Source organism: Pelodiscus sinensis, chromosome 3, assembly GCF_049634645.1.
Source record: "Pelodiscus sinensis isolate JC-2024 chromosome 3, ASM4963464v1, whole genome shotgun sequence".
In the NCBI taxonomy this organism is placed as follows: domain Eukaryota; kingdom Metazoa; phylum Chordata; order Testudines; family Trionychidae; genus Pelodiscus; species Pelodiscus sinensis.
This window is the reverse complement of record NC_134713.1, coordinates 63,054,859-63,069,698: the sequence shown is the minus strand read 5'-3', so window position 1 is coordinate 63,069,698 and position 14,840 is coordinate 63,054,859. Positions and strand designations below refer to the sequence as shown.

The window sequence follows — 14,840 nt, the reverse complement described above, 5'->3', positions numbered from 1 at the left end:
ACTTCTGCCAAGTCTATCCCATATTTGTGTTTAAGATTTGGTTGACAAAACTTACTTCTGCCCACTTTCAACTCCTGAAGTCCTGTAAAGCATACAGCTCCTAAGAGTCACCATGTCACAATGTATCATTCTTAATCTCCTTTTAGAATAATTCAAAATGAAATTAAATTTTATACTGTATATTCCAGATTATCCAAATAGCATGTGGGACACAGATTTTGTTTGGATAATCAAAAGGGAAGGAGCCATTCAGGCAACAGTAGTGGGGTGGTCCCCCTGGATTCAGAGGGCTCATCTAACTTCTTCTCTTTGCAGGCTTGGCTGGGGTCTCTGCTCTTTCCCACCAGGACTACTGCCTCCCCACCACACCCATTTAACACCTTGCACCTGCACGGACTGAGTATCACTGGGCCTGCAACAGCATAGGGACCCCTTTCTGCAGTATTGCTGTCAGAGCCCTACTCCCTCCCTCCCACTGGTTTCAGTGGATGCTCTGTGCTGCCTCAGGAGTCATTCAGCAACAGAGTGGCCTTCCCTGTAGAAAGGCGTTAGTCCTACTAAACCTCTTAATAGTCCTGGCTTAGGCTTCTGCTCTATTATATGAACCTCCACATCACTGAACCTTTTTGTTGTCCCTCACATAAGATACACACTACAGAGGGCATGTATTTCCTGTATCTCATGCTGGGAAAAGGATGGGATTCAGATAATGCTGAGGTTTGGGCAATAGGGTTTTGGATAAACAGAAGTATATTGTATATTGCTAAGAAAACAAAAACAGTGAATCAAACATCAAAGCTGACATGAACATGGCCTTTCAGTGCCCAATTTAGCTAATACTGGGAGCATGGCAGACATAGCCTGTCCACTCTGACCCTGACCCTCACTGTACTATGCACCCTCACTCCCACTGTTCGCAACAGAGACTGAATGTGCTGTGCTCCTCACAGGACAGGATCCTCCCAGAGGAAGGAGAGCCTTGAATCGCTTAACAGTAACCAGTATTGGGTGACTATTGACAGGCTCTGAAGTGAATCCCATTCAGACCTCCTCATGGTGACCCTCAGAACTCCACCTAAGACACGAAGGATTCTACTGAAGATAGGGAGGGGAAGTGGGTAATTATAAATATTGAAGGCTGAGAGAAATGTCTGTATAAAATTCAATTAAATCAAACATCAGTATTTCAATGGGAACACTGCCTCATTTTAACCATTGCAAATTCAAAATAAATGGTATATTTACTTTTGCCAAACAATGTGTACACAGTTCCCTGAAATGACATAGGGAGTGGGGGTGGAGGGAATAGTATGTTTAGGCCCAGTAAACACTGAAAAAATTACCATTATTCTAGCAGCATGTTGTTTTCTAAACTGCAGAGGTATGGGGAAAGAGGAGTTAAAACCCTCCCACAGTTTGATAAATGGGAAATTGATTTGAATGCTGAATTAACCCCACTGATGTGAATAGTAATTTGTTGTGATGTATCTGCCTCCTTTAAATGTGTATGATACACACTGATAGAATTTAGAATATTTCACAGATGACATATAGATCATGAAACAATACTTCAGTTGACAGAGAGAGACAACAATACTTACTGAAACTGTCACAAAACAGGGATCATTCTCCACTGCTGAGAACATCTCATCTCAAGGATGCAGAGATAGAGGTATAAATGACAATGAACTGACACTTTTATTAAAGACATTCCTCTAACTTTAGAGCTGTATGTCTGGGGGTGGAGGGGAAACGGGGGTGAGCCGAAAACCTATGAACATCAAATTGGCTTGTTTGAAAAAATCTGGATGCTAACACATTTAGTAAGAAAGAACATGCCTGTTTTAACTACCTGAATATTAAAACTGTGGCACCCTATCAAACACAAAAAGTTGACAAAAGAACCCCATCCTGATACCTGCAAGTAGTTTCAGTACTCCGTGGCCCCTCCTCTTTAGCCAAAAACTAATTTTCCCAAAAAATAATTTCCCTTTTCCCCTCCCTATTAGCAGCTGCCAACTCTGCAGAAGTTAATCTACTTCAGTGGTGGGAAACTTGCAGCCTGTGAGTCACAAGTGGCTCACAGAGGTTCCTCCTTCAGCCCACAGACCCCTTGCTACCCTCTTCCCCCATACATCTGTCACACGCTTGGGTGCTCGGAAACCCATACTTTCTGCACCTCTTCCCATCTTCCCAACACTTTCAGAGAAGCAGCAAATCACCTGATTTATACTCCATCCCTGCTCCTTCCCGTCCACCTTAGAGCTGGAATGCTGTGATTCAGCTGTTTGCAGGGTTCCAACTCTGGAAGGGAGGGGGAGGAGTAGGGATGTAGCAGGAATCAGATGAGCCACATGGTCCAAAAATGCTGGGAAGGAGAGGGAGAAGCAGGTAAGTATGGGGCTTCCATGCCCCAGTGCACAAGAGGCATGTGGGGGTGGGGGAGCAGACATGGGGACCACGGGGCCTCAAGTGGAAACCCAGTTCATGGTTGCTCATCCCTGATCTGCTGCAATACTCATCAGATTAAATCTTATTTTAAAAAGTTATTCAAATTAACTCAGACAGAAATATGGTCATGTTGAATTAGAAAGATTTACCAAGATCCATATTTCTAAATGCAAGTTAATAAGATATCTGGGGGAAAAATACAAAAAGTAAATATTAGTGGGAAGGAAAAAAAGAAAGAGTGGTAATAGTAGACAAAATAAATCAGACACACTTATTGAGACATAGCAGCAAACAAGACTAATGCAAAATTGAGCAAAATATTAACGAGCATCATTATCATGAGGAAATAAGTTTTTATGATTAGAGTTGTTGAATTCTGGGCACAACATTACTAGAAAGATATTAAGAAACTGGAGGCAGTTAAAACAACAACAAAAATTACGGAGGGATGCAGGGATTAATTTATAAGTAAAGATTAAGAGAGTTAAAACTGTATAATTTGGCTGTATGGTCTGAAGAGTACAGGCAGTCCCCGGGTTACGTACAAGATAGGGACTATAGGTTTGTTCTTAAGTTGAATTTGTATGTAAGTCGGAACTGGCTCCAGATTCAGCCGCTGCTGAAACTGATCAGTGGCTGACTACAGGAAGCCCTAGGCAGAGTTGCTCTGCCCCCGGCTTCCTGGAATCAGCCGCTGATCAGTTTCAACAGCGGCTGAATCTGGACTCCTTGGACAGAACAGCTGGGGCACTGCCGGGTAGGTCCCCGCAGGACCAACCTGGCAGCACCCCAGCTGCTCTATCCCAGGCGTCCCGCAACAAAAACCTGGTCTGCTGGGGGGGGGGGGGCGCACTAGCTGCGCCCCCTCCCCCTCCAGCAGACCAGGGAGACCCGAGTAAAGCCACGGAGGCGCAAAGGTCCCGCCGCCTCTGCGGCTTTGCTCCTGTCTCCCTGCTGTGCTGGGGGAGTCCCCCCCAGTACAGCAGGGAGACCCGAGCAAAGCCACACAAGCGGCGGGGTCCCCCGCCTCTGCGGCTTTTCTCCGGGGCAAAGGAGCAAAGCCGCACGGGCAGCGGGGTCCTGCCGCCTGTGCGGCTTTGCTCGGGTCTCCCTGATGTGCTGGGGGGGACTTCCCCCCAGCACAGCAGGGAGACAGGAGCAAAGCCGCAGAGGCGGGGGACCCCGCCACCTGTGCGGCTTTGCTCTGGGGCAAAGGAGCAAAGCCACACGGGCAGCGGGGTCCCACCGCCTGTGCAGCTTTGCTCGGGTCTTCCTGCTGTGCTGGGGAGTCCCCCCCAGCACAGCAGGGAGACCTGAAGCAGCTTTTCTCGCCCCGGAGGACGCGGTGGCGGGACCGCTGCGCTCTGGGCGGTCCCGCTGCCCGTGAGCTCCGGGGCGAGAAAAGCCCCGTTCGTAAGTGCGGATCTGACATAAGTCGGATCTGCGTAAGTCGGGGACTGCCTGTATACCTTTCAACATGCCAACACTCAACTATTGAATATAATGTGTGTCCAAGACCCAAAACAAGGGAAACAAAATAATATCCAAATTCAAAATGATGAGATTTGGTTTCTAGTGTAAATAATACTTAAGTGCAACCTTTAACTGATGATTATTTATTTAAGATGTAAATAACTGACATCAACAAAAGTGAAGGGATATCACATTTGTTGGGAACACAGATAACTCTGGGACTAAATTGAGTTAAGTTTCTCAAAAGAAAGGACATTTGGGAGGTCCACTGAAAAGGCTGGCCATGATAACAGTCTCTAAATAATGTAAGACTGCAAGCATGAAAGAAAATGAGGTTATTTAAGGTGATTTATAATGAGAGGAAGTGAGGTGTATAACCAGCAGTAAATGATGGAATTGAGAAAACGAAAAATTAAACTGAATAGCAGAAAAAAGGCTTTTTGATAGCAAGATGTATTATCTTATAGAATAGTTTCCCAAGGAGAACTGTGGAAGCCCCATCATTTGTGACATTCACAACTAGTCAGGAAAAAAAATACTACAGATATGCTGGAGAACAGTTAATAGATTAGAAAGTTAGTGGTTCCCCTCCTCCTTTCTTCTTTCCAGGTAGTATGATACTATACGAAACAGATTCTGTTCAGCACAAATTCAATGATATTTTTGAGTCTTCTGCTAAATGTTTTTTTTTTTCTAAAAGCCATACCATCCCTGCCCCGATCACCACCGTAAAACCACACATGTCTTCTTTACAATATGTCCAGACTGGTGAAACAAAAATTCTGAGAGTCTCTATTGAATTTTTATCTTATCTTTCTCCAGGATACCTCTTTCCATTATATAGTTTATAAATTATATAAATGTGGAATACAGAATAGACTACTGCAGATGAGCAATTTTTTGATAGAGCTGGCAATACTACATGTGGGAAGACATCTGTGAGATGCATCAGAAGATCTTTCATCTTCTGATGCATCTCACAGATGTTCACAAATAGAGAAAATTGTTACTTTGGTGAAGGCAGCTCATGTGCCAATAAATGTAGGGAACTAGTTTTAAAATAGGAGCTTGCAGGCTGTGAAATTAATAAAACAACAGATCTGACCTAAACTTCTAATGACAATCAGCTTGATTGTTTTTGTTAATTATAGTTATTGGAAATTGAAATCAATGAGAGGTGAGGGAGAGCAACAAAATTACACCTGCTAAATTGCTACAGTTAGCACTTTTTCCCCCAAAACAAATTAGAATCTGCTTTATTCATCTGCTTTGCTACTTACCACATGTAACTGTGCATACTCCAAATTCTACTTCCTTGGATACTGTAGCATTCAAACCTAAACACAAAGTCTGAAGTTACATTTCTAATACAATGAATGAAACCTGCTTGCAGGTCATCTAGATAGCATGGGAGGAAGGAATAATGCCCAGTTACCAAGAAATTCACTTACTGAAGTCTTCTCTGGTCTTTTTCAGAAAACCAAGTGTAAATAACTAATATTTAAATCTTAATCGGATTTTTGAGAAAAGATTATGAATTTTCCTTATAAGTCAACCCATTACGTTAAATTGGCCTACTGAATACCCTGAGAGGTACAAAAGTATCTGTGCACAATATAGGTCTTCCCTTAAAAGAGGTAAGCAAAATTCTCTATAAAGAATATTTCAATCAGCCCATTTCCTAGTTCTTTCTGGCAAATGTAAGCCTTCCCACATGATTTTTTCCCGTTACATGTTAAGGTCAGCTTTAGACAGCTATCACAAGCCATGAATCAACCAGGTACAGTCTTTTAATTAACTATTGTGGTTTTAACCACTATGATTTGGCTTTCCATTTTTCTAGTACTTCTGAGGCTAGGAAATGAGTTTTGCAAAATATGTAGAAGGAAAAGGTTTGTATCGCCATGTGGGATTAAAAAATGAATGGTATATTTTATTAATATTAGCATGCAAGTTGAATGTTTATAAGGATGCTAAGATAAAGTTACTGCTCGATAGAGGACTTAAACAACTTTATGCAGTGCCTTTGAAAACAATTCATTAAATAAGCAATAATTCTTTAATCTTTTAAAATATAAAGAAACAAACAAAGAAGATTTATTATGGTTGTTTTTATAAGTCTACATAATCAATCTGTCCTACTCCCAATATGTTGTAATGATAATAAATACCTATAAATACAAAGTTTACTTTTTTCTATTCCACATTTTTTTGTTTTGGAATCTCTTCTACACCAAATGCTATGTTAATTCATCAATGCAAGTTTATATTTCTCTTCTTTTAAGCTTTACATAAAATTTCTGTGGTTGAAAAATGCATGGGTCTTTCACACTAGCAGTCAGTGATGCACAAAAATTAAACAGCCTTCCTTAAGGGATTAATCCTACAGTGGTAACAGACACATTCATATAGAGATGAATTGATATAAAACCCTTGTAACCTCTTTTCCAACATTATTCATAAAACTTCATAATTCCTATGATATTCCTAACAAGATTTTTTATTTATTTCAATATATAAACTGTGTTCATCAGAACACTCTTAGCACATGTACAATATTTAAAGAATACTTTCACAATTGAGTTTGTTATTATTAACTCTCTTAAATCAGAAAGAGAGGTATTAAAAAAAGATTATATCAGTATCATCTCATGCAAAATCATGTGAAAAAGGAAAGATCATAGAGCTGGAAGAGACCTCAGGAGGTCATCAAGTCCAACCCCATACCCAAAGCAGGACCAATCCCAACTAAATCACCCCAACCAGGGCTTTGTCAAGCCAAGACTTAATATAACTTAATACATCATGCTATCAGTTCCCCTCCCTCCATTTAAAGCTGTGGGATGTTAGCTAAAGAGTTTTAGCTAATCTCAACCAGCACAACATAACAAAGACAAAGGAGATTTGCAAGGTCCCATCTATAATACAAATATAAAGGTGTTTAAATGTGGCTATAACTCATATTATAATATGGCTTATTCTCGTTTATAGGGACAGAAAAAAAACATGTTAGAAAACTGAAAGGCAGATCCTCAGCTAATGTAGATTGTCATAGTTCTATTGATTTCAATGGAACCATGATAATAAACACTAGTTGAAGATCTGCTACAAGGGGTACGTCTACACAGAGATAAAAGAATCATGGAACGTCATGGCTGGCTAGGTCAACTAACTCAGGATTACAGGGTTCAGACTGCAGGACTAAAAATTGCTGTGTAGATGTTTCTGCTCATACTGGAGTCCAAGCTTTGGGCCCCTCCACCCTCACCCAGAATGTAAGCCTGAATCAGCTAACGGGGACTATCTGTGAAGTTTTTTTACCCCAGATATCTACCTCAGAGGCTACCTATTATAGTAATCCAGTCTAGAGGTGACCAGATCTGTCAACTGTGGCAAGGTGTGGTCACATCTAAAAGGAGAGATTGCACTCTCCCACCCAAATACAAATGAAAAAAATGATTTTTTTTCATTGCGACTGTAACCCACACACCTAGAGTGGTTCACTGACCCATGTAGTGGCACTTAGTGAGAGATTAGAACAAGAGATGAGAGCCAGCTGGCTTTATAGCTCAAGCTGTAGAGGCTCCTACACTAAGCTCCAGAGAGCCCAGACTCAAATCTGCTTAGTGGCAGTTACACTACTACATGCTTTAAGAGCAGCCAGGCACCCCAGAGATTACTAGCCAAAGGTGAGCAGCCTAACTACACAAAGCAAACAAACTTCTGCTAATTATGGGGCAGATATCAATTATGCTATACTCTCAGGAGACTTCCCATGATCCAGTAACATCATTACAAAACATATTATGACTCACAAACTTAACCAAACTAAGCAGTCATGACATAAGAGGGAAGGTCCTCTCATGAATCAGTGACAGATTCAATGATAGGAAACAAAAGGTAGGAATAAATTGTCACTTTTCACAATGGAAAAAGGTAAACAGTGGGTTCCCTCAAGGATCTGTTCTGAGACCAATACTATTCAGTATAATTACAAAAGATCTGGAAAAGACAGTGAACAGAAACATGGCAAAATTAGCAATTTACTCAATTTACAAAATTGATCAAGATAGTTAAGTCCAAAGCTGATTGCAAAGAGTTACAACGGAATCTCACTAAAGTGGGGGACTGCAAGAAAATGGCAGATGAAATTCAATGCTAATAAAACCAAAGTAATGCGCATTGGGAAAAAAAATCACAACTAGTGATGCAAAATGATGGTATTGAAATTAACTGTTACCACTTAGGAAAGATCTTGGGAGTCATTGTGGACAGTTTTCTGAAAACATCTGCTGAATGTGCAGAAACAGTCAAACAAGCTAACAGAATGTTAGGAACCATTAGAAAATGAATAGATAATAAACCAGAAAGTGCCATAATGCCACTACAGAAATCCATGATACACCCACATATTGAATATTGCGTGCAGTTCTGGTCACCCAATCTTAAAAAAGATAAGTCAAAATTTAAAAAGGTACACAGAGGGGCAACAAAAAGGATTAGGGGGACTGTTTAGTTCAGAAAAGAGATGGCTATGGAAGGACAGGATAGAGCTCTATAAAATCATGAATGGCATGGAGAAAGTGAATAGGAAAGAGTTATTTACACTTTCAAATAATACAGGAACTAGGGGGTATTCAATGGAATAAGCAGAAGGTTTAAATAAAAATAGGAAGTACATCTTCATACAACAACAACACACAGTCAACCTGTGGAACTTGTTGCTATGGGGCATCGTGAAGGCCAAAACTATAACTGCATTCAAAAAAGAATAAGATATGTTCATTAAGGATATGGTCATCAACAGCTATTAGTGAAGATGGTCAGAGATATAATCCTATGCACCTGGCATCCCTAAACCTTCAACAGCCAGAAGTTTAGACAGGATGATTGGAGATGGATTACTCATAATTGTCCTGTTCTGTTCATTCCCTCTGCAGCAACTGGCACTGGCCACTGTCTCAAGACAGGATACTGAGCTAAATGGGTCATTGGTCTGATTTGATATGGTCACTCTTATATTTTTAAGCTTACAATAGAGATGAATAACCCTAACTCAAAAAAGGGATTTTTAAAAAAAAATTCAAATACTATTCCATCTAAACTTTTAAATATATTTAAACACTGAAAATTGATTGACTGTAAATTACCATGCCAATCAAAAATAATTGACAATGGACTCAATCCTGTTGTCAGTGAGGTCAATTTTAAAAAAGTAAAGAAAAACAACAACAACAAAAAAAACCTTTAAAGGGAACAGGGTGAGACCTAATGATATAATACTGAATCTATCACTGTAATGATACATTTTCACCTTTTCTTTACTTGCATTTCCTCCCTAGATTTTTTTTAAACTAATCTACAAATTGAGAAATCTCCCCAGAAAAAAATATATAATTACAGTCCTAAGGCTGCAATTAGTAGAAGCAAAACAAAGATATCTCGGGTTCTTCTCTACATTTGGAATCCTTGTAAAATTATGCAGAGCAGAAATCTTTTCCTTTATTCTTTCTTTTCATTACAAGTCACATCGCTGGATGCACACAGTACATTTTGATAAACACTTAAAAATCCTATTTGAGAATGTCAATAGGAGTTGTTGCAAGTCATGCCTGTGAAGTGAACTAATAGAGAAAGTCACTCACTCATGTTTTAAATGTTTTACTCTTATTGTGGCTTATTAGCAATATTTTCCACAATGCTACATGAAGCCTGAGTGTCCAGAGGATAAACTTAACACTTTCATTCCTAGTTCCAGCACTGCTGAAACTCAGGTTTTGTAGTCAAAGCAGCTGGCTTCATTGATCCCTCCCTCATAGGCAATTTCTGTAATGACACTGATAGCGGTCACATCAGAGCAGAGAAATGTGATAAACACAGCATGAAAAATGATGCTGTAGGGAAAAAATAAGATAAACCTATCTGGACAAGGAGACAGATAAAATTATGGAAAAGGGAAAGATCATTTTCAGATGGCAGAGGAAAGGAATATAATTCATTATGTAGCTGGCCTTGTGCCTAACCAGGCATTAGGTGTGAACTTGAGTAGCTCATTGCTCAGTGAACTAACAGAGAAGGGAGTTTACATGTAATCAACAAATTCCTTTAGCCCCCAATGTTCAGCTACATGAATCACAAGTAAATCTGGAATTTTTATAATTTCCTTTATTCCCCCTTTAGAAGGGCCCCTTAAAACCTGTGTGACTTGATAAACTATGAATGAACAAGGGTGTCTTCCCACTGTTGGCATAGAATATGAACTACTCTCCTATTGTCCATGCACCAGGGGAGTCAGGCTTCTTTCTGGTGAAGGTAAAAAGGACCAGGGACCTTTCTGCACTTCCCCACTATTTGCATACTCAAGGAAATCCTGCTTGCCCTCAGCACCCAGGGAGTATCCCTGCTGCATGGCACGCAGTAGACACCCCCTCACCCTCTCTAGCACCCCAGCCAAAGTCCCTCATCCTGCCCAGCACCCCAGAGCCACCCCCTTAGCTGGCACTCCCTGACCATCCTGGCACCTCACACAGATACCCCCTCACTTGGCCAGGCACCCCACAGACACCCTCTTCATGCTGCTTGGCATCCCTGACCCAACTTAGCAGCCCATCAACACCCTTGAGATCCTCTCAACCTGCCTGGCACCCCCTGACCCATCCTGGCATCCCCCCCCCAAACACCCTCTCACCTGCCTGCCACACCACAGACAAGCCCGGACCATGCTGGCACCCCACAGACACCCTCTCACCCTGCCTGGCAGCCCTCAGACGCCCTCTCACCCTGCAGGGACCCCTCGGCCCGGCCCCTTCCCTCACCCGGCTCTAAGAGCTGCACCAGCGGCTCCACCACGACTTGCTCCAGGGCAACGCCGCTGTCGTTCTTGGCGCTCACGGGCTGCTGGGCCAGCAGGCTCAGGAGCAGCGCCAGGCGCAGGGCGAGGCAACCCGCGTCCCCGGCCGCCCGCCGCCCCATCCTCCGCCGCGCCCCGAGTGGCCGAATCCTGAGCAGAGCGCCGAGCCGCCCCGCTGGAACCCGTCGCCGCAGCCCGGCAACCCCTGAGGCGTCACAAAGGGGCGGCCCAGCAGCGTTCGGAGCGGCCGCCAACCCCTGCCGGGCGGGCGGAGGGGGAGGGGGGGCTGCTTCTGCATGATAGCGCCTGGACATCCCCTCACTGCGTGCCCCCCCCGCCCTCTTTTCACCTTCATGTCCTCAGCCCCCTTCCTCCCGTCCGCTCACAAACTCCCCTCCCCCCTTCTCAACCTGGCATCCTAAAAACACCCCCACTCTGTCCCGCTCCCTCCCCCAGCCTCCTTCTCTGCCTCCTTTCCATTGCCTCTGCCCACAGACATCCCCCTTTCCTGCTTCCCAGGAAGTTGATAGGCACTTCTACTTTCTGCCTTTGAAATGTACAAGAGCCCCGGCAAGTGCTCTTGTGCATTTCAAAGTAGAAAGGACACTTTGAAATGCCAGGTGGAGCCTGGAATCAGCTGGGGACTCCCCAGCTGACCCCAGGCTCCATGCAGGCACTTTCCACTTTGCAATGCACATGAGCCCCCACTGAGCACTCTTGTACATTTCAAAGCTAGTATGTCTCAGGGAGCCTGCTCCACCCAGCAGTTCAAAGCTGCTTCCCAGCTGACCCAGGCTCCATATGGCACTGCCCTGTGGCAGCATTTCAAAGGGCGGGTGCCACAAGGATCCCAGGATCAGCTGTGCAGGACTGCCCATTTGAAACATCACCCTGGTGTTTCAAAGTGGCAGCACTGCAAGGAGCCTGAGACTCTCGGTTCTGTTTGGGGTTCTGCCACTTTGAAGTACCCCCCTTAACATCGACTAGTCTTCTTGTCCTTAACATCCCTACTCATGACACATTGTAACAGGGCATGGCTCACTACGTGGGCGCCTCCTGCTGGACACTCTGGGAATTAGGTATTTATTGTTGGAATGCCCCCTTCTGGCTGCTGTCTCACCCACTGTTATTTGTTCTTCTCCTCCATTCTATGTCAGGGCTCATGTCCCCTCGGGCTACGTCTAGACTGTCATGATTTTCCGGAAATGCTTTTAACGAAAAAGATTTCCGTTAAAAGCATTTTTGGAAAAGAGCGTCTAGATTGGCATGGACGCTTTTCTGCAAAAGCACTTTTTGCGGAAAAGCGTCCATGGCCCATCTAGACGTGCTTTTGCGCAAAAAAGCCCCGATCGCCATTTTCGCGATCGGGGCTTTTTTGCGCAAAACAAATCTGAGCTGTCTACACTGGCCCTTTTGCGCAAAAGGGACTTTTGCCCGAACGGGAGCAGCATAGTATTTCCGCAAAAAGCACTGATTTTTTTTACAGTAGGAAGTCAGTGCTTTTGTGGAAATTCAAGCGGCCAGTGTAGATAGCTGGCAAGTTTTTCCGGAAAAGCGGCTGATTTTCCAGAAAAACTAGCCAGTCTAGACACAGCCTCAGACTGCAGTGCCTTCCTACGTGGGTACTGTCCTACTGTAGTGCATCCATACCCTGGAATCCTTCCCCTCTGGGAACCCCCAATCTCCTAAATCCACCTTGCCCCAGGGACCCTCTGCCAGTCTTCATCTAGCCCCTTACCTGAGGGGCAAATTGAAGTCTGAAATGGCCACTCATCACTGGCAAGGGATGTGGATCAGCTTCCTTTGCCTCCCCTGGCTGCCTCCCCACAGTCCTAGTAACCTCTGGCCTTGCTTCAGGCCCTGCAGCCTGGGAGCTTGCCTTGCCAGAGCTTCCCTAGCTCTACTCTAAATTAGGAAGCCTCTCACTTCCCTGGCAGCTAGGTCCCTCCTGCTCCACAGCAAGAGTAAGAGGGTATCTGTCTTCTCTCTGCCAGGAGCCTTTATTTATAGTGCCTTCAGCTGAGCCCTAATTGGCTGCTATCAGCTGCAGCTCCCCCTCTCCAGCCCTCTGCAAGGGCTGGGTTTTAACTTTTGAAGGGCCTGTGTGGGGCAGACACTTCATCACACACATGCTCAAACATCAACAATCAAACAAACAAAATTCCTGAGAACTGATGAAGCTATTTACAATAGACTGTGTGGGAGGACATGAAGGAAGGAAGCCAGAATGGTTATTACTTTTAAAAAATATATGATTTAATTTACTGTAGTGATGGGCATAGTGGGAATTTCCAATTATATTGGAATTGAAAACATTTCAGAAAAGGCAACAAAAATTATTAGGGGTATGGAATGGCTGCCATATGAGAAGAGTTAAATAAGACTGAGGCTCTGTGTAGACTGCAGGCTTCTTTCAGAAGAAGCTTTTCCAGAAGAGATCTTCCGGAAAAACTTCTTTTGAAAGAGAGCTTCCACGTGAAAAACGTGCATCAAAAAAGCAATCTGCTTTTTCAAAAGATAGCATTCACATTGATTGGATGCTCTCTCGCATTTAAGTTGTAATTACTATGGATGGAGTGGCCACCTAGGCACTTGTGCTTTTTCCTCGTGGCCTCTTCTTTCAAAGAAAACCCCTCTTCCCCGTCTATACTCTTTTTTCCGAAAGAGCTCTTTCATAAAACGGTCTCTTCCTTATAGGAAGAGGTTTACCGCTGTTGGAAAAACTCCTCTGTTCTTTTGACTTCCTGTTGAAAGAATGCAATTGTAGTGTGGACATAAGTGTAGTTGTTCCGGAAATATGGCCGTTTTTCTGGAAAAAACTCTGCAGTGTAGACATACCTTGGGACTTTTCATCTTGGAAAAGAGACAACTAAGGCAGGATATGATAGCAGTCTATTAAATCATAACTGGTGTAGAGAAAGTGAATAAAAATAAGTACTTACTCCTTCCCAGAACACAAGAATTAGGGGTCACCAGATGAAATAAGTAGGCAGCAGGTTTAAAACAAACCAAAGGAAGTATTTCTTTACACAATGCAAAGTCAACCTGTGGAACTCTTTGCCAAAGGATGTTGTAAAGGCCAAGACTATAACAGGGTTCAAAAAAGAACTAGAGAAATCCATGAAGGATAAGTGGCAAGGAGTCCTGTGGCACCTTATAGACTAACCAAAGTGTTGGAGCATTAGCTTTCATGGGCAAAGACCCACTTTGCATGCATCTGACGAAGTGGGTCTTTGCCCACGAAAGCTTATACTCCAACACTTCGGTTAGTCTAAGGTGCCACAGGACTCCTCCCCGCTTTTGCAAATTCAGACTAACCCCTCTGATACTTGACACCATGGAGGATAATTCCATCAATGGCTATTAGCCAGGATGGGTAGAGATCGTGTGACACTATTGCAAAAAAGGGGGGGGGGCAAACATGATACATTAACAGGAGTGTTGTGAGCAAGACACTAGAAGTCATTCTTCCCTTCTACTCTGCACTGATTAGGCATCAGTTGGAGTATTGTGTCCAGTTCTGGGCACCGCATTTCAAGAAAGATGTGGAAAAATTGGAAAAGGTCCAAAGAAGAGCAACAAAAATTATTAAAGATTTAGAAAACATGAGCTATGAGGGAAGGCTGAATGAAATGGGCTTGTTTAGTTTGGAAAGGAGAAGACTGAGAGGGGACATGATAGCAGTTTTAAAGTACCTAAATGAGTGTTACAAAGAGGAAGGAGAAAAATTGTTCTCCTTGACCTCTGATGCTAGAACAAGAAGGAATGGGCTTAAATTGCTGCAAGGGAGGTTTAGATTGGACATTAGGAAAAACTTCCTAACTGTCAGGGTGGTTAAAAACTGGAATTGCCTAAGGAGGTTGTGGAATCTTTATCACTGGAGATATTTAAGAGCAAGATAGATAGGCACCTATCCGGGATGTTCCAGATGGTGTTTGGTGCTACCGTGAGGGCAGGGACTAGACTTTATGACCTTTCGATGTCCCTTCCAGTTTTAGGATTATATGATTGTAAGATTCTATGAAGCTGCCCTTCTCACACACACTCCTTGCTTGCTCTGCTAGTG

At 43.3% G+C, this 14,840-nt stretch overlaps 1 protein-coding gene across 1 annotated transcript in view; it reads right to left on the bottom strand.

The window, feature by feature from the left end:
• The window catches only part of SPACA1 (sperm acrosome associated 1), a 29,441-nt gene extending 18,468 nt beyond the window's left edge, over window positions 1–10,973 (bottom strand). Inside the window, exons 1-2 of the mRNA XM_025189773.2 lie at window positions 10,740–10,973; window positions 5,205–5,261 (exon numbers count right to left, since the gene is read on the bottom strand). Coding sequence (XP_025045558.2) covers window positions 5,205–5,261; window positions 10,740–10,896 — 214 coding nt within the window. The 5' untranslated portion in view covers window positions 10,897–10,973. The remainder of the gene's footprint in view (window positions 1–5,204; window positions 5,262–10,739) is intronic.
• Window positions 10,974–14,840: the final 3,867 nt, after the last annotated feature.